General features: G+C 52.8%; 1 protein-coding gene across 7 annotated transcripts; it reads left to right on the top strand.

The window, feature by feature from the left end:
- Positions 1–893: 893 nt before the first annotated feature.
- chd4a (chromodomain helicase DNA binding protein 4a) lies at positions 894–18,447 on the top strand. 7 transcript variants are annotated; one of them, XM_047018986.1, is made up of 41 exons: positions 894–1,108; positions 1,545–1,713; positions 2,813–2,922; positions 3,227–3,484; positions 3,826–3,944; positions 4,128–4,405; positions 4,507–4,634; positions 4,740–4,875; positions 5,232–5,404; positions 5,499–5,732; positions 5,906–6,109; positions 6,251–6,462; positions 6,642–6,773; positions 7,762–7,861; positions 7,995–8,186; positions 8,806–9,006; positions 9,304–9,441; positions 9,564–9,685; positions 10,093–10,266; positions 10,419–10,560; positions 10,730–10,861; positions 10,974–11,091; positions 11,319–11,443; positions 11,623–11,715; positions 11,838–11,979; positions 12,431–12,600; positions 12,861–13,050; positions 13,900–13,992; positions 14,166–14,257; positions 14,409–14,542; positions 14,879–15,023; positions 15,107–15,269; positions 15,489–15,554; positions 15,721–16,119; positions 16,212–16,280; positions 16,405–16,575; positions 16,714–16,822; positions 17,100–17,232; positions 17,378–17,573; positions 17,850–18,013; positions 18,140–18,447. In XM_047018986.1, exons 2-41 carry the CDS (start codon positions 1,653–1,655, stop codon positions 18,152–18,154), a joined length of 6,033 nt encoding a protein of 2,010 aa, XP_046874942.1. In that variant the 5' UTR covers positions 894–1,108; positions 1,545–1,652; the 3' UTR covers positions 18,155–18,447. The 7 variants fall into 7 exon arrangements, with proteins under 7 accessions (XP_046874942.1, XP_046874938.1, XP_046874941.1 ...); XM_047018982.1 differs by having other exon boundaries at positions 895–1,108; positions 17,850–18,028; XM_047018985.1 differs by having other exon boundaries at positions 895–1,108; positions 12,861–13,038; positions 17,850–18,028.
- The last annotated feature ends 771 nt before the right edge of the window (positions 18,448–19,218 follow it).

Raw genomic sequence — 19,218 nt, forward strand, 5'->3', positions numbered from 1 at the left:
AAACAGGACCTTCTGAGTTTGTTGTCCCAAATCGACTACAGCAGTTCATTATATTTAAAGCCTCACTCGCAAACAGACACATAGAAAGCCACAACAGACACAAACACACACACATACACACTCACACACACAGTTAGTCAGCTGTTGGCTCCTGCAGTTAGAAACATTGAGGGATGGAGAAGAAGAACATGGCTGTGAATAAGGCCTTGATCCTACTCTGCTGTTTGCCTGTCTGGGCCCCTAGAAATGACCTCTCAACCTCTATGATCTAAGACCTATCCCTAAATAATGCCACCTGCCCTCTTAAGTGCTTGCTCATTGGACAGGGTGGTGCGTTGTCTACAAAAACGTATGTGGTATGAATGACAATGTTTGGCACTACAGCAATAGAATAAGGTATGGTCCCTGAGTGAAGACCTGTAAAACATGCTTTCTGGTAGAAGTGCCCATCTAATAGATATAAGACTGTGGTTGTGCCTATGTGACTGACTGTGCATGGTTGGTTGGTTGGTTGTTACTGCTCTTTAATGTACAGTGCAGTGTCTCTGCATACATATAGATGGTGAGACTCAAGTTAAATGCAGTCATGTGGCGCACAGTTGCCATGTGACGGCTCTCTTTTTTTCCATCCCTTTCTCTTTTTGGAGTTATGCTTATTGTGGGATGTCAGTGACTGTGCTGATTATTATTATGGGATGTCAGACGGGGGTGGGAGGGGGTGAGCGTTTCCATGGTAATGTCGGTTGCTAAGGGGGGCACGGAGGAATGGGGAAGAGACTGCATGTGCGTGTGTGTGGGGGGGGAGGGGGGTGGATTATTATGGTCTGTACGTTGCAAGGTAACTATGCAGAGTGGGGGAGGGGTGAGTGTGTGTGGGGGGGTTATTATGGGATGTCTGCCCCCTGATCTCTTTGTGTGTATGCGCGCGGGGTGTAGTGAGAGGGAGACGGCGACGTCGTGTGCAACGCAGGACAACATACGAAAAAAGATTAGAATAACGTTACAGAATTTATTAATTTATACATAGTTGTCCCAAAAATACACAAACTATTGAAAGAAAATTTACATAACGCTGTATTATACTGTTTTAATACAGTGGAATCAAGTTGTGAGTATTATTCTTTTTTGGGCTTCTTTGTTTCAGCTTAGTTTACATTATCTCCATGAAACGGAAGAACTGGAAGGAGTGATAATACATTACAGAACGTTTAGAATGTATTCCTGGAATCTTCTTTTATTCTCTTACCTCGCCGGTAATGCTAGCTAGTAAAGCTAACGGGTATGCTAGCTAATGGGACGGAAAAGTAGTTGGAAGATGGCATGTGTCAGATGGCTTAATGTACGCATAAATTGAAATAGTTTAGTTACATTATCCATCTTTATTGTTGTATTGTAAGCACTATTCTTCTTGTGCATGTGTATTTATTATTTCTGACACTGCGAGTTCTAAATATTCACTTCCGTTTTCTTTTTGTTCTTTTTATTTCCACCCCTTTCCGAAACCTGTCCCTCATCTGGCACGACCTGGACTGGACGAATACAAGACTGGGACATAAGAACTCCGGAGGCGAAACGGATTTGCTTGCCAACTTTCTGTAAACTTTATTTTGGTTAGCTTGGAGTTTGGCTAACTAAATTTAAAGTTTGCAATAATGTCTGGAAGTGAGGATGATAGAGATGATTTTGGACCCGAAGACCGGTCGATTCTGCACGGTAGGAAACTGTCTTCAAATTTATAGTTTGCCAATCTCTAGTTAGTGAGCTAACGTTACGCAGATAGTTAATTAACAGAGTTTAGCAAATTTGTGTATTGCCTTTTAAATGTGTGTACTTCTGTAGCCGTCTACCCTAGTTAGCTAGCTATCTTAGACCATTCTTTTGTGTGCATACGCTAACTAGCTAATGTTAGTATCAATACCAGTTTGTATGCCGAAGAAAAAATCTGACGGAATTGTCATTATAGCCTGCGCATGCTAACCGCTGGTCCTGTTGTTTCAGAAAAAGACATTGAGGTATTACCTCACGATTTCTCTCTTCGTTCAATGGCTTAGATTTTTTTTCCGCCGACCCACACCGGCATATTCATGCGGCCTAGCTTAAACTAGCTAGCTGCCGGTATATGTTACGTGCCTATGACAATATGGAGGCAGCCAGTTAGCTTGAAAGCTGGAAGATGACGTTCGGTAGCTCTCCACCTCTCTGCTGGGTGGTTGGTGGCTCCGCTTTGCGTGGTAGAAATAAAAAAGCCCATTCTGCAGTAACCATAGCTAGGAATATTTCTTGAAAAAGTTAATATACACACAAACTTAATATCAAGAATCAGTTTTGTTTATACACAACCGAGCTCGCGCATGACAACCATCGAATATTTGAGCTTGAGGGAAGAAGGATCGCTCACTGCACGAGGGAATTTTCCGATTCAGATGTCACGTTTTAAGTTCTTGTATATCAGACGAATTACTGCGGTTGTGAGATGCAATACAAGGCTGGTTAACACAAAAGTCAGTAATTTTGCAAATTGACTTTTGATAACGCACTGTTGGCTTGCGAGCGAGCTCATCTAGCAATTTAACGTCTATGGTGCCAGGTTAGCCAAAGCTAGTCCGATTGTTTCACCCCACTCAAGATTGTCTGCTTTTGTGATGCTTGCCAAGTAAGACGATGGCTACGATCTAAATAGAAGTCATAGTTCTCATAAATACATCAGTGTTTTAAACCATTACATGCTGTGTTGGCCCACCCTTAATTTATTACACACACCATTTTGTTGCACACAAAGTTCACATCAATTAACTCCTTCCGTTCATTTCAGATGAGGACGACGAGGAGCTGTCGGAGACTGAGGCTCCCAAGGTGAAGAAAAAGAAGAAGGCCAAGAAGAGCCGTGAAAGCAAAAGCAGCAAGAGACGTTCTCGCAGAGAGGTACCCTGCACAGCACTCACTGAACTGTCCCATGTGTGCATGTTTTTATTTTTTTATGCATTTAGTCATTTAGCAGACGCTCTTATCCAGAGCGTCACTCTTAGTCACTTTTAGCTTCTTAACTTCTTCAAAATCACAACTTATAGCTGCATAACATAATATCCACATCCTTACAGGAGTAAATGCATCAGTGTGACCTGATTCTGTACCAATAGATACAAACAAACAAAATACATTTCCCAACGGATGACCCATCCGTGACGAACTGCATTTCCCATAACCCTCTGCCATGGTTTTGGTCCAGGATGTGCCAGTCAGCTCCCCAGAGGCCATGGAGGTGCCCGAGGTGGAGGCCGAGGAGGAGCGAGGAGTCCGCGGCTCAGACAGCGAGGGCAGCGACTACAACCCCGGCAGGAAGAAGAAGAAGAGGACGAGTGCGGGGAGGGAGAAGAGGAGGAGCAGCACGGGCGCAGAGAGGAACTCTGGAGGCTCCTCCGCCTCCAAGAGGAAGGACCCGGAGCCCGAGGAGGAGGAGGAAGAGGAAGATGACGACGACAGCTCGGTGAGAACTGGCTTTGGTTTTTAGAGACGCGGCTATGGTCGTAAGGCGACCTCCATTGAGAAGTGTTTTTGTTATGCGTTTTGTTTGTGTCGTGTCGCTATTGTGGGTGTATATCTATGTCATCAATGTGTTTATGTGAGGTTCTGTCTAGACTGGTAACATTTCCTTGGGAAAGGACAATGAATCCATGAGTCTGCCACAACATCGGCCAGTACTCAAATAAAACCAAGTAGATTCAACTTACTTCCTGTAGTGTCTGGTCCTGATCTGAGTTCCCTGACTCGTGACCTAGTTTGACTCTTACTCACAATATAATTAAGTTTCACTCAATCTTTTGTCAGGAGCCAAAGACATCGTCCCAGCTCCTGGATGACTGGGGCATGGAGGACATTGACCACATTTTCAGTGAGGAAGACTACCGCTCTCTCACTAACTACAAGGCTTTCAGTCAATACGTCAGGTAAACAATACATTGCATCTCTCTCCATATGCACATCTCTCCATATCCATCTTTTTCACACATCTCCTTTCTCATCTCTCACTATCCCTCATCTCTTTTGGCTGTTTCACCCTGCTTTTCTGTGTCTCTATCCTCTGCCCGTGACTCATCTCAACCATCTACCTGCCGTCTCTTCCTCCCCAGGCCCCTCATCGCAGCCAAGAACCCCAAGATTGCCGTGTCAAAGATGATGATGGTCCTGGGGGCCAAGTGGCGAGAGTTCAGCACCAACAACCCGCTGCGAGGCTCTGCTGCCGCCAACGCAGCCCTGGCCACCGCCAACGTCTCAGCCGCTGTGGACAGCATGGTGGCAGAGGTGGTGCCCCCTGCTCCTGCCCCTGCTCCTGCCCCGCCCCCAACCATCGAGCCCCAGCCTCCCCCCGCACCACCCCTACGCAAGGCCAAGACCAAGGAGGGCAAAGGTGGGCACTGGTTAAGGGTCCCCATCCATGTTCCTATACGAAGCCTTTTTCCTTAGTTGGAAAGCGAGTCTTACACGTCACTGTCTTGGTTGTCTGTCCAGGTCCGAATGCGCGTAAGAAGTCCAAGGCGACTCCTAAACCCCAGGAGAAGAAGAAGCCCAACACCAAGAAGGTGGCTCCCCTCAAGATCAAACTGGGAGGCTTCAACAGCAAGAGGAAACGCTCCTCGGTAACGTCCCTGTGTTTTTTCCTCCCTGATTTCCGCCCTGCCCTCCCCCCCCCTCTGGATGCGTTGACTTAGTGTGATTCGTCTCCCCTCTCTCGATTGGCTCAGAGCGAGGAGGACGAGCCCGACGTGGACAGTGACTTTGACGACGCCAGCATCAACAGCATCTCCGTGTCGGACGGCTCCACCAGCCGCAGCAGCCGCTCCAAGAAGAAGCCCAAGAGCAAACCCAAGAAGAAGAAGGGTCAGTGGCGTGTGTGTGTGTGTGCGCGCGTGTGTGTTGGGTCCGCATGTCTTCCTTGGTGCTTGCGTTCATCTATGCTGCTATGATGCTGTTATGTGTTGCCACACTTAAGATCCTTGCATGGTTGTGGGAGTTAGTGTAGGTGTGTGTGTGTGTGAACGTGTGAACTGCTATTGAGTCAGTACGTGAGTCACAGTACAAGACCACAGTTTGAAGTCATAGACGGCACATTTGTTTTACATTTTTACAACCTTTTTTTCCGAGCCCCCCCTCGTCCCTTCGAATGTGCACACACACACACACACACACTGCTATGAAGTGTCTGACTCCTGTCTGTCCCCCCCCCCCCCCTGCAGTGGAGACAGAGGATGGGGACGGCTATGAGACCGACCACCAGGACTACTGCGAGGTGTGTCAGCAGGGCGGGGAGATCATCCTGTGTGACACCTGTCCCCGGGCCTACCACATGGTCTGTCTGGACCCCGACATGGAGAAGGCCCCCGAGGGCACCTGGAGCTGCCCACACTGTGTAAGTGGAACTGACAGACACGTCCACGAGCCAATCAGCTGTGGTTGTTCAGTGAGGTGACCGATGTCCCGTCTCCCCCCCCCCCCCCCCCCAGGAGAAGGAGGGCATCCAGTGGGAGGCGCGGGAGGAGGGTTCGGAAGGCGAGGAGGAGAGTGAGGTGATGGGCGAGCCCGAGGAGGACGACCACCACATGGAGTTCTGCCGCGTGTGCAAGGACGGCGGGGAGCTGCTGTGCTGCGACTCCTGCCCCTCCTCCTACCACATCCATTGCCTCAACCCGCCCCTGCCAGAGATCCCCAACGGAGAGTGGATCTGCCCACGATGCACTGTGAGTCCATACGCCTATGGGATGGGAGACCGGGGGGATGATTGGCAGTGGCCTCAGCCAGTCGGCATGGGAGCGGGGAGGATTCAGGATCTAACCGAGGCCTGGCTTTGATGCTTCATAAAAGCATGTGTTTGGTTCTTCTGTGTAATAATCTTTTCTCCCCCCTTCTCCAGTGTCCAAATATGAAAGGCAAAGTGCAGAAGATTCTGACGTGGCGTTGGGGCGACCCCCCTCCCCCGACCCCCGTGCCCCGCCCACCAGAGCTCCCGGCCGACAGCCCTGACCCCGCCCCTCTGGCCGGCAGGCCCGACAGGGAGTTCTTTGCCAAGTGGAGCAACATGTCCTACTGGCACTGCTCCTGGGTGTCAGAGCTGCAGGTAGGCGTCTGGACGGAAACACAGTCATACTTCATCTCCAAAAGTCCATAAACCCATACCCACACAAACTTCCCCCTCACTCACTACATCACACATGCACACAGCAACTATTCTAACCCTGTTCTCCCCCGACCAATCCAGTTGGAGCTCCACTGCCAGGTGATGTTCCGGAACTACCAGCGCAAGAACGACATGGACGAGCCCCCTCCCATCGACTTTGGCGGCGAGGGCGAGGAGGACAAGAGCACCAAGAGGAAGAACAAGGACCCCCTGTACGCTAAGATGGAGGAGAAGTTCTACCGCTTTGGCATCAAGATGGAGTGGATGATGATTCACCGGATCCTCAACCACAGGTGAGCCCACCTCCACGCCTGCCCAGGTGGTGACCTCAGAGCTCGTCTGCTGATGTCTGCCTTGTCCGAGTCAGCCCTCTGTCATGGGGGGGGGGGGGGGGTAGTTGACTCAACTGAACCTAAACCTGTCTGATATTTTTACGATGGTTCTGTCAACTTTCTGTCTGTGTTCCCCTCAGCATGGACAAGAAGAACAATGTCCATTACCTCATCAAATGGAAGGATCTGCCCTACGACCAGGCCACCTGGGAGGCAGAGGACATGGACGTCCCAGAGTTCGACATCTACAAGCAGCAATACTGGCACCACAGGCAAGGACCCCCTCCCTCCCACACACACCTACGACCCCCTCCCTCTCAGACACCCCTAGGACCCCCTCCCTCCCGCACACCCCTAGGACCCCCTCCCTCTCAGACACCCCTAGGACCCCCTCCCTCTCAGACACACCTAGGACCTCCTCCCTCTCAGACACCCCTAGGACCCCCTCCCTCTCAGACACACCTAGGACCCCCTCCCTCTCAGACACACCTAGGACCCCCTCCCACACACACCTAGGACCCCCTCCCACACACACCTAGGACCCCCTCCCTCTCAGACACCCCTAGGACCCCCTCCCTCCCACACACACCTAGGACCCCCTCCCACACACACCTAGGACCCCCTCCCACACACACCTAGGACCCCCTCCCTCCCACACACACCTAGGACCCCCTCCCTCTCAGACAAACCTAGGACCCCCTCCCTCTCAGACACACCTAGGACCCCCTCCCTCCCACACACACCTAGGACCCCCTCCCTCTCAGACACACCTAGGACCCCCTCCCTCTCAGACACACCTAGGACCCCCTCCCTCCCACACACACCTAGGACCCCCTCCCTCTCAGACACACCTAGGACCCCCTCCCTCTCAGACACCCCTAGGACCCCCTCCCTCCCACACACACCTAGGACCCCCTCCCTCTCAGACACACCTAGGACCCCCTCCCTCTCAGACACACCTAGGACCCCCTCCCTCTCAGACACACCTAGGACCCCCTCCCTCTCAGACACACCTAGGACCCCCTCCCTCTCAGACACACCTAGGACCCCCTCCCTCTCAGACACCCCTAGGACCCCCTCCCTCTCAGACACACCTAGGACCCCCTCCCTCTCAGACACCCCTAGGACTCTCTGAGACTTTTCAAACATGACTCGTTTAGTTGTGACCCTTGAGTACCCCTGTTCCCTCCACCACCACCTCAAAAGACAGTGCTTATGAGGAGGTTCTCTTTTCATCTTCTCTGTGCTGGCCTGTTACAGGGAGCTCATGATGGGAGACGAAGGGAAACCAGGGAAGAAGGTCAAGGTCAAGGGCAAGGTCAAGAGGCTGGACAGGCCGCCAGAGAACCCTGTGGTTGATGTGAGTTTGTGTGTGTGTGTGTGTGTGTGTGTGTGGGGGGGGGGGGGGGCGGACTCAGTGTTCATTGTCGAAGCAGGTTTTCAGGGATGTTGTTGAACTCCCCAAGTGTTAATGTCTCACCCTACCCCCCCAGCCCACCATCAAGTTTGACCGTCAGCCAGAGTACCTGGACTCGACGGGGGGCACCCTGCACCCCTACCAGCTGGAGGGCCTCAACTGGCTGAGGTTCTCCTGGGCGCAGGGCACCGACACCATCCTGGCTGACGAGATGGGCCTGGGCAAGACCGTGCAGACTGCTGTGTTCCTCTACTCGCTCTACAAAGAGGTGCGTAGCAGCTGGGGCCTGCTCCTCTGTCTGCCTGCTCCGTGGGGCTGCCTGCTCCTCTGTCTGAGGGGGAAACTAGACATTGTTTTAGGCAAATATGCTGAAGAAAGGGCTACTTTGCATACATGTTTAGGTTTTGTTTGTTATATATACAAAAATATTTTTGTAAAGTTAACAAAAAAATAATATTTCCATAAAGTTTGTGTAGTTGACAGGCCTATCTGATGGGAAGTACAAACACTGCCCCTAGTGTATCCATGTCGTCAGTCTATACTACATATTCAACTGTACTAGTCCAGCCATTTTGTTTAAGTCAGGTGAAATTTGACGACATTAAGCCTGGGAGCTGAGTAAACACACAGCTGGGATCACATGGGGGCCACTGCCACCTATGGGTTGGAGGGTAGAACGCACTTCCTTTGACGGCGCCACAGTGAACCTATTAAGGGCAAACACTTTATTTCTGGTCTTGGGCTGAAAAAAGTACATATATAAAAATATATACAACATTTTAAATGTCAGGCTAAAATATAGAGATCTCAGTGGGCTAATGCTACAAAAACCAAGTGTGTGTGTATATATAAATGAACTCCTCCCCTGCATTCTGTGTGTCCTCCAGGGCCACTCCAAAGGGCCGTTCCTGGTGAGCGCCCCCCTCTCCACCATCATCAACTGGGAGCGGGAGTTTGAGATGTGGGCTCCGGACATGTACGTGGTCACCTACGTGGGAGACAAGGACAGCAGGGCCGTCATCAGGGAGAACGAGTTCTCCTTCGAGGACAACGCCATCAGGGGAGGCAAGAAGGCCTCCAGGATGAAGGTGAGACTGGAGGGCAGGAGGAAGGAACACTAATCAACGCTCGTCTGATTTTATTCGTTCCAATCGACATTGAAATGGTCAAAACAAGGCCTGCTTTTTCCAACTGAAGTGGAAAAAATAACACAAAATTTATCCCATAATGATTTATAAAAGAAAGTCTGTCTCCCTGAGCTAGCGTAACTAAAGGGTTAAGTCCTTGCAGTTATGCGCCGGCTGCTCTCACTCTAGGTGCCACCCTTGATAACCCCTCTCCCCTCTACTTCACTGTCTTCCTATCTCTCCCCCCCCCCCCTGCAGAAAGACTCGTCAGTCAAGTTCCACGTCCTGCTGACGTCGTATGAGCTCATCACCATCGACATGGCCATCCTGGGCTCCATCGACTGGGCCTGCCTGGTGGTGGACGAGGCCCACAGGCTCAAGAACAACCAGTCCAAGGTAGGATGGAAACACCCACACACACACACACAGAGAAGATCCCCATCTCTATGTAATACTGTGTGTAATGCTTGTCTTTCCCCTCCTCCCCCTCTCCTTCTCCTCCTCCTGCTGTGGGGCAGTTCTTCAGAGTGCTGAACAACTACCCCCTGCAGCACAAGCTGCTGCTGACCGGCACCCCTCTGCAGAACAACCTGGAGGAGCTCTTCCACCTGCTCAACTTCCTCACCCCCGAGAGGTTCAGGTAGGACTCTGTCTGTCTGTCAGTCTGTGTGTGTCTGTGTGTGTGTCTGTCTGTCTGTCTGTCTGTCTGTCTGTCTGTCTGTCTGTCTGTGTGTGTCTGTGTGTGTGCCTGTCTGTCTGTCTGTCTGTCTGTGTGTGCCTGTCTGTCTGTCTGTCTGTGTGTGCCTGTCTGTCTGCCTGTCTGTGTGTGTCTGTGTGTGTGTGTGTGTGCCTGTCTGTCTGCCTGTCTGTGTGTGCCTGTCTGTCTGTGTGTGTGCTTTGCATGCCCACTCATAGGATACATCAAAAGTTTGTGCTCACTCAGTACATGATCGCCACAGTTCTTCCATGACTAGATCCTCCCTGTTGCTGAGGTGTTACTGCCGGCCCACTGACTCACCCCCATCTCTCCTCCCCCCTCTCTCTCAGTAACCTGGAGGGCTTCCTGGAGGAGTTTGCTGACATCGCCAAAGAGGACCAGATCAAGAAGCTGCACGACATGCTGGGCCCGCACATGCTCAGAAGACTGAAGGCCGACGTCTTCAAACACATGCCTTCTAAGACGGAGCTCATCGTCAGGGTGGAGCTCAGCCCCATGCAGAAGTGAGCGAGCGAGCAAGGGAGGGAGGGAGGGACTGGGGAGAACCAGAGGGTCTCCTTGTCACCCGGAGAGCAGTTGCTTCTCTGACAGGTCATTCTCCCATCGAGGCTGATGTTGTCGTTCTGACTGGCTTGTTTTCCTTCTGCGTCACCAGGAAGTACTACAAGTTCATCCTCACTCGTAACTTTGAGGCCCTGAACACGCGAGGGGGAGGGAACCAAGTGTCTCTGCTCAACGTGGTCATGGACCTGAAGAAGTGCTGCAACCACCCCTACCTCTTCCCTGTGGCTGCTATGGTACGCTCCAGTCCCCTACTGCTTTCATAGACAACACACCTTTAAACTGCTGTAGAAAGGATTGATTCATCACTTGACGATGGATACACCATTTTTCTTTTACATCATCATATGACAACATATCAGGAAGTGGTTCTTGGGTACTCACGATTTGGTTCCTCCGTAACAGGAAGCGCCGAAGATGCCTAACGGGATGTACGACGGCGGCGCGCTCACTAAGGCTGCTGGGAAACTGACGCTGCTGCAGAAGATGATGCGGAAGCTGAAGGACGGAGGCCACCGGGTGCTCATCTTCTCTCAGGTGAACCACACGCAACCGCAACTCATCCCAACCACCAGGGTACATCAAGCATGTATGTCTGCAGGTTCTCTGGTGTCTCCTGACCCTCTCGCTGTGCCCCCCCCCCCCCTAGATGACCAAGATGCTGGACCTGCTGGAGGACTTCCTGGAAAATGAGGGTTACAAGTACGAGAGGATCGACGGAGGGATCACTGGCGGCATGAGACAGGAGGCCATCGACCGCTTCAACGGTGAGACTCACACGCCTCCTCCACCCAGCTGGTGGACAGCACACGACGGTTATGCCGTGTTGCTTAGTCAGTGTGTGTGTGTGTGTGTGAAGCTGGGGGTTCATGGCCTGTGTGTGTGTGTGAAGCTGGGGGTTCATGGCCTGTGTGTGTGTGTGTGTGTGTGTGTGTGTGTGTGTGTGTGTGTGTGTGAAGCTGGGGGTTCATGGCCTGTGTGTTTTGTGTGTCAGCTCCGGGAGCGCTGCAGTTTGCCTTCCTGCTGTCCACCAGAGCAGGAGGGCTGGGGATCAACCTGGCCACGGCCGACACTGTCGTCATCTACGACTCGGACTGGAACCCCCACAATGACATCCAGGTAGGTGTCAACACACACACACACACCTGGAACCTACCACAACCTACGCCATAGCTCACTTCATTAATAATCACTTGTTACCACAGACTAGTGTCTTGTTGCCTAGTTAACGCTCCTCGTGTGCAGCGATTGCTTCCGTGGAAGGTTCTAGAAAGTGATGGTGTCTCCTCCCCCCCCAGGCGTTCAGCAGAGCCCATCGTATCGGACAGAACAAGAAAGTGATGATCTACCGCTTCGTCACCAAGGCCTCGGTGGAGGAGAGGATCACTCAGGTAGACATCCAATCAACTCATTGATCCCTCCAGACAATCAAGGAGTCTAACAAGGAAAGGTGGAGCTGTTGGTTCACTCACCTGGGATTCCCCTACCAGTAACCCCCGTCCCTGTCCCCCAGGTGGCCAAGAAGAAGATGATGCTGACCCACCTGGTGGTGCGGCCCGGCCTGGGCTCCAAGACGGGCTCCATGTCCAAACAGGAGCTGGACGACATCCTGAAGTTCGGCACCGAGGAGCTCTTCAAGGACGAGCTGGGAGAGGGTGAGTCTGTGGGAGAGGGTGGGTCTGTGGGAGAGGGTGGGTCTCTGGGAGAGGGTGGGTCTCTGGGAGAGGGTGAGTCTGTGGGAGAGGGTGGGTCTGTGGGAGAGGGTGGGTCTGTGGGAGAGGGTGAGTCTGTGGGAGAGGGTGGGTCTCTGGGAGAGGGTGAGTCTGTGGGAGAGGGTGAGTCTGTGGGAGAGGGTGAGTCTGTGGGAGAGGGTGGGTCTCTGGGAGAGGGTGAGTCTGTGGGAGAGGGTGGGTCTCTGGGAGAGGGTGAGTCTGTGGGAGAGGGTGAGTCTGTGGGAGAGGGTGAGTCCCAGCTGCCAGGACGCTGATGCTCCGTGTCCTCACGTCTGCTGTAGAAGCCCCGCTCCGGGGCTAAATGAGCCAGTGAATGTATTGGTAGTGTGACGAGGTGACTATGCTGATAAGACGGCCTCCTCCCCCCCACCAGGAGACAACAAGGAGGAGGACAGCAGCGTGATCCACTATGACGACAAGGCCATCGACCGCCTGCTGGACCGCAACCAGAGCGCCACGGAGGACACGGAGATCCAGAGCATGAACGAGTACCTGAGCTCCTTCAAGGTGGCCCAGTACGTGGTCAAAGACGAGGAGGAGGCGGTGAGTCCTGCCTGTGTGACAGACAGAGAGAGGGAGGGTAGAGTGCCATGTGCATGCGTCTTCTGCGAGTATTTGGCAGGTCCGGTTTCCTGTATGGTATCCATGTGTGTGTGATTTGGAAGTTGTGTGTGTGTGGAAGTTAAGTGTCTTCAAACCCCCTTAACTCTTAGTAACTTTTTTACATGAACCTAAGTCAATGAAGACTAGAACATAGGTTCCCATCCAGTTCCCACTGATCTCTAACTCCCCCCCCCCTCCAGGAGGAGGAGGTGCAGCGCGAGGTGATCAAGCAGGAGGAGAGCGTGGACCCAGACTACTGGGAGAAGCTCCTGAGGCACCACTACGAGCAGCAGCAGGAGGACCTGGCCCGCAACCTGGGCAAGGGCAAGAGGATCCGCAAGCAGGTCAACTACAACGATGGCTCCCAGGAGGACCGAGGTAGTAGACGGGGTAACCATGGCGACGCGGCAACGCTTCCTTACCTTACACGCATGTCTGTGTGTGGATGGTGGGCGGGGGGGCGGCCGGGCGGGCGGGGTGTGTGAGCGTGGGTGTGTGCGTGTGTGTACTTATTCCATTGCTTCATGCTTTTCCCTCAAACGTGCGTGCGTGTGAACAAAGTTCCTTTGTGCGCATGTGTCGAGTACATCTCTGGAGCTCGGGCGCGTGAGTGATGTCCTTGCATGGGTTGTGAAGTTTGACCGCCGCATTCAAAACGCGGTGCAAACTTGACGTGGGCTGTCGAAGCTTGTTGATGCCTGAGGATCCACCCTGGGATCAAGTCAAACGGCTTCCACAGTAACAGCAGCATGGACTACACGCCTGTCTGGTTGAACTACACTACACACAGTGCTGTGGGGCCGCCATGATCTCACCAGAAAGAGGAACATGCCGGCTCCTGCCCGCCCCCACATACATACACACACACACACAAAGCCACAGTGTCTGACATAGCTAGCTTCCTGGGAGATGTGGAGTGAGGATTTGTTTGTGTGCGAATAGCTGTTCAGGGTGTGTCCTGTTTCCCTCGGTGCCTGTCCCAGCTGGGGGCGTGTATGAAGCCGAGGCCCACACCTCCCCCTGGATCAGGAGTCAGGAGACCTTCTCCAGCACCTCCCCCTTCCTGCTCTCCTAGCTCTGTCAACACACCCTTTATCTTCTCCTTGCCAGGAAACGGAACTGCTTTTGAACTGTTTCCAAACCCTGACGGTTTGGCTGTGGTGTGTGTTGTCCTTGTAGACCCTGTGTGCCGTGTTAGACGTGGGGGCTGACATGGCCGTGTTTGTTTCTGTCTCTCAGCCGACTGGCAGGACGACCAGTCCGACAACAACTCTGACTACTCTGTGGCGTCCGAGGAGGGAGACGAGGACTTCGACGAGAGGGCAGAAGGAAGTGAGTTTTTCCGGCGTGTCACTTCCTGGTGTTGACCTCATGCAGGCCAGGTGTCAGTGGGGTGATGTCACTGCCCCTCTCAGGGTGTTCCTCCCCGTATTGTGTTGGGGTGAGGACCCACGCGTTGGTTCAGGTGAACCTGTCGTGACCCGTGTTTGCCTGTGTGTTTCCAGCCAACTCCCGCAGGCCTAACCGGAAGGGCCTGAGGAACGACCGGGACAAACCACTACCCCCCCTGCTGGCCAGAGTGGGAGGCAACATTGAGGTGGGTGCTCGTACACAACATGAAACCTGCATTAGTCGTTCAGCAGACAAATCCTCTTTCCATCAGCCTGGTATATCATGGCATCTGTCACCTGACGTGTGTGTGTGTTTGAGCCAGCTGTGTAAGCCCTGGTCCTGCTCTTGTTGTCCAGGTGCTGGGCTTCAACGCGCGCCAGAGAAAGGCCTTCCTGAACGCAGTGATGCGTTATGGGATGCCCCCTCAGGATGCCTTTACCACCCAGTGGCTGGTCAGAGACCTGCGAGGGAAGTCTGAGAAGGAGTTCAAGTAAGAACGCCACCCCCACTCATCCACACCCAGCTTCTGGAGCACCAAGGCCCTTTATAAAACACCAGTAACAGCATACGATGTTGTTGAGAAACCAAATGAAGGTTTCTTTTTACGCATTGCTTCTGCTTTCCTTCATAACCACCATCTCTCTCTCCCCCCCCCCTCTCTCTCTCTCTCTCCTCCCCTATCTTTCTCTCTGTCTCTCTCTCTCCCCCCCCCTCTCTCTCTCTCCCCCCCTCTCTTTCTCTCCCTCTCTGTCTCTCTCTTTCTCCCCCCCCCCCTCTCTCTCTCTCTCCCCCCCCCCTCTCTCTCTCTCTCCCCCCCTCTCTCCAGAGCGTACGTGTCTCTCTTCATGAGGCACCTGTGTGAGCCCGGGGCAGACGGAGCAGAGACCTTCGCCGACGGCGTCCCGCGCGAGGGGTTGTCGCGGCAACACGTCCTCACGCGCATTGGCGTGATGTCACTGATCCGCAAGAAGGTAAACGGGCATTTGAAACAACCTCTGTCCCGACCTGCTGTGTTGTGGTCTCTGACCGAGCCTAACCTTCCGGTCCTTTCCAGGTCCAGGAGTTTGAGCACGTGAACGGCCAGTGGTCCATGCCCTGGATGATGGAGCTGGAGGAGAGTAAGAAGGCTGCTGCTGCCGCCGCCCACCCTGACTCCCCAGGGAAGACCCCCTCCACAGGCACCCCAGCAGACACCCAGCCCAACACCCCCGCCACAGGTACTGACACACACACACACACACACACACACACACACACACACACAGTAGTGTCCCCCCTCCACCTGTCTTCTTCTACTCCTTTTTTTCCTCCCTCCTTCCAACTCCTCAGCACTCGGCCACAGTGCTGTTTCACCCCTGCCACTTCCTTCCTGGCTCCTCCCCCCCCCCCAGTGCCACTCTTAACCCCCATCCCCTGTGTCTGCTCACCCTCCCCAGTCCCCAAAACACCCTCCTCCACCACCGGCACCCCTGCAGACACCCAGCCAAACACACCCGCTGCAGGTAACCCCCACCCCCCCCTCTCGCCCCCCCCCCCCCCCCATCAGATTCCCAGAACAGCGGTCTGGGACGGAGGATCCCAGCCACGAGGGAGCCTGATGGATGTTTGTCAGGTGGAGGGTGGTGGTGTTGGTGGGGTTGATGACAACGACAATCTTCCTCCCCACAGTTGACGACGCCTCGAAGACGGAGGAGGCCGTGAAGGACGGAGAGAAGGAGGCGAAGAAGGAGGGAGAGGGCGAGAAGGAGGGCAAAGAGCCCGGCAAGACGGACGAGTCTGAGGTGATTGCCATCCCTGACGAGGACGAGAGGACTCCCCCTCCGGAAGAGAAGGAGAAGAAGGAAGAGAAGGAGGAGAAGGAGAAGGAGGGAGAGGAGCCCATGGAGACGGACAAGGCTAGCGGCGGGGCGGAGAAGGAGAAAGAGAAGGAGAAAGAGGGGGAGAATGACAAAGAGAAGGATGGAGAGACTGCCGAGAAGATGGTGGAGGGAGCGGAGGAGACCAAGTCTCCAGCTGAGACCAAGACGGAGGGGTCGGAGGTCAAATCGGAAGATTCCGAGGCCAAAGGTACCGTCTTCCATCCCGTTGGTGAAATGTATCTGGAGCATATAGTTGTACCTCTCGAAACAAACTCCCATTTATCTCTCTGTTGTCGTCAGTAGCAGAGGAGAAGAAAGACGAGAAGACTGAAAAGATGGACACCACTCCTGCCACAGATGAAAAGAAAGGTACTGATTCTCTCTCGCTCTCTCCCTGTCTGGCTGTTCTTTATACACACGTGCATGATGAAACTCCCCTGCCCTTGTGCGCCCTCCCTTTCTGACCCCGGTCTCTTGGCGTCTCGTCCTCCAGAGCAAAAGGAGGAGAAGGATGGCGTGAAGACGGAGGAGCCGGCCAAGCTGCCGAACGGAGACAGCGTCAAGGAGGGCGGGGCCGTGGTGGTGGCGGCGGCCGGAGGCAGCGAGGAGAAGAAGAAGGCCAAGACGAGGTTCATGTTCAACATCGCAGACGGAGGTTTCACAGGTGAGGCCAGGCCCCACACACACACACACACTTTACCATTCCCCCAGATTTCATAGCATCATCTAAATACTTATAATGCTTTTCTGTCACTCCATCGTCTTTTCACCTCTATCCCTCCATCTCCCTCCATCTCTGCAGAGCTGCACTCCTTGTGGCAGAACGAGGAGAGGGCTGCCACTGTCACCAAGAAGACCAATGAGATTTGGCACCGTCGCCATGACTACTGGCTGCTGGCTGGCATCATACAGTATCCTTTCTAATTGGCCGAGGTCCGACTTGTACCGAACAGTTCTGCAAGAGACCAGCCTGCAAACGGCTTGTTGACGTCAGTCAGCAGGGGCTGCAGCATGCTGTTGAATCATCCCCATCGTGGTCTGTTTGATGAGGAGTTTAGAACATCAACACATTAAAGTAGCACGATGCCAACAGTGGATGGTGAGCCGTAGCTCTTAGTGTAGTGTGTTTAGTTGAGTTCCCCGTGGCTCCAGGCCTGTGTTAGCACCCTTGACTCCGGTGCCCCCCAGACACGGCTACGCACGCTGGCAGGACATCCAGAACGACGTCAAGTACGCCATCCTCAACGAGCCCTTCAAGGGCGAGATGAACCGAGGCAACTTCCTGGAGATCAAGAACAAGTTCCTGGCCAGGAGGTTCAAGGTACGCTCCCCGAAGAGGGAAGAGGGGAGGGATGAAGCAGAGGGGACAGCGAGATAGCTGCTCCAATGGTGCCAATGTTTATTGTGATACCGTGTAGACCATCCCAGCCTAAAACATGTCTTTGTTCCCTTCCCCCTCTCCTCAGCTCCTGGAGCAGGCCCTGGTGATAGAGGAGCAGCTGCGCAGGGCAGCCTACCTCAACATGTCGGAGGACCCCTCCCACCCCTCCATGGCCCTCAACACGCGCTTCAGCGAGGTGGAGTGCCTGGCCGAGTCCCACCAGCACCTCAGCAAGGAGTCCATGTCTGGGAACAAGCCCGCCAACGCCGTCCTGCACAAAGGTAGCCAGCGCAAAGAGCGCTTCTTTCTCTCTGATCTTTTTGTAAGCTTGGTTATGGCAGCACTAGCTTGTCGTCATTTCTATCACTCACTCAAGTTGGCATTTGTCTCCATAGTCCATTTATGGCAAACTTGCTTTTCTGACAAACATGCAACTGGTGAATGTTTACTGTCCTGTTAGGCTTAGAGCACTCCTGACTGGACCAAAAAGCCTTCAATCTTGACTGATCTTGTCCCCCTGCCCTTCCTCTGGTGTCCCTGTACCTTCCTGTCCTCAGTGCTGAAGCAGCTGGAGGAGCTACTTAGCGACATGAAGGCGGACGTGACCCGTCTCCCGGCAACAATCGCCAGGATACCTCCTGTTGCCGTGAGGCTGCAGATGTCGGAGAGGAACATCCTGAGCCGGCTGGCCAGCAGGGGACCAGAGACACAGAGCCAGCAGGTACATGCTCAGCAGGTACGGACAGCCGACACACACACACACACACCTGATATCACTACAGCTACACACCTGATCTATGTGTTGACCATGTTTTGTAAGCAAGTAATCTCCCTCTATATTCTGCAGATGTCACAGCAGTAGCCTGTGGCCTAGGAGTGACCCTTCCCCTTCCCTTAACCACACCCCGCCTCACCACCTCGACATTCCTGATTGGCGCAGCAGACGATGACTCCACCCAAGCTTGAAGCCACACCCCTTTTACCTTTACATACGGACTTGCAGAGTTTCTATTGGCTGACCCTTGGACGCTGTGGAAATAAATGCTATTTTATTTTTGTCGTTTTTTTTTTTTTTTCAATTTCTGTATTAATATTATTGATATAATGTTATTATGATGGTTTTTTGGGACCTAAATAAAAATATGTAATAAAGTATTTTGCTGCTTATTAATGGGGATGTGGGGGCTAGATATTAATAGGGCTCTGTAGAACATACATTTAGGCTTATGATCCTACAATATAGATAAAACAGGGTTCCCACGTTTTGAACTTTAAGTTTAAGGTCTTAAAATGTCTTAAAAACGACCAGATTTTCATCACAGGTCTTAAATTTCATTTGGTCAGGTCTAAAAAAAGGTTTTACCCTCATTAATTTTCAAAAACGCTGGCTGCAGAAAGTTATTACAAAGTAGCAAAAAAGTATTGAGTTGCAGCCTACAAAGCGGAGCTCTAGAGTCCAGGTTCGAATTACGGGGGAGGGGGTTGACCCCCCTAATTAAGACTTGGACTCCCCCAAGAGGTAAAAACAGGTCAGGGGGTCGACGCATTTAAATATAGTTCTTACCTGCAATTGTAAATATAACTACGCCCTGGAGAAGAAGCTGACCCCCCCGATTATCTTTGTATATTCACACTATTTTATAACCAAACTAAAGAGAATCTTCCTGAGATTAACAAGTGTTGGGTGGAGAGGAGAGAGACAATATTTATTAAACTATATGAAGGTGAGCTAACAGGGGCACCCTGCTTTCTTCTGGTTTTCTGACACCCCAACTCTGCAGGTTGTTACAACTTGATAGTTCAATGTTAAATTTAAATGTTAAGTGGACATTGTTATGATTTGTGACAGCTCAGTGGGTAAGGATGTGGGCTACTGTGTGAGGGGTCTTGTGTTCAAATCTGGCTGAAGGATTTTCCTACAGCTCG

Source organism: Hypomesus transpacificus, chromosome 4 (genome assembly GCF_021917145.1).
Source record: "Hypomesus transpacificus isolate Combined female chromosome 4, fHypTra1, whole genome shotgun sequence".
Taxonomy (NCBI): domain Eukaryota; kingdom Metazoa; phylum Chordata; class Actinopteri; order Osmeriformes; family Osmeridae; genus Hypomesus; species Hypomesus transpacificus.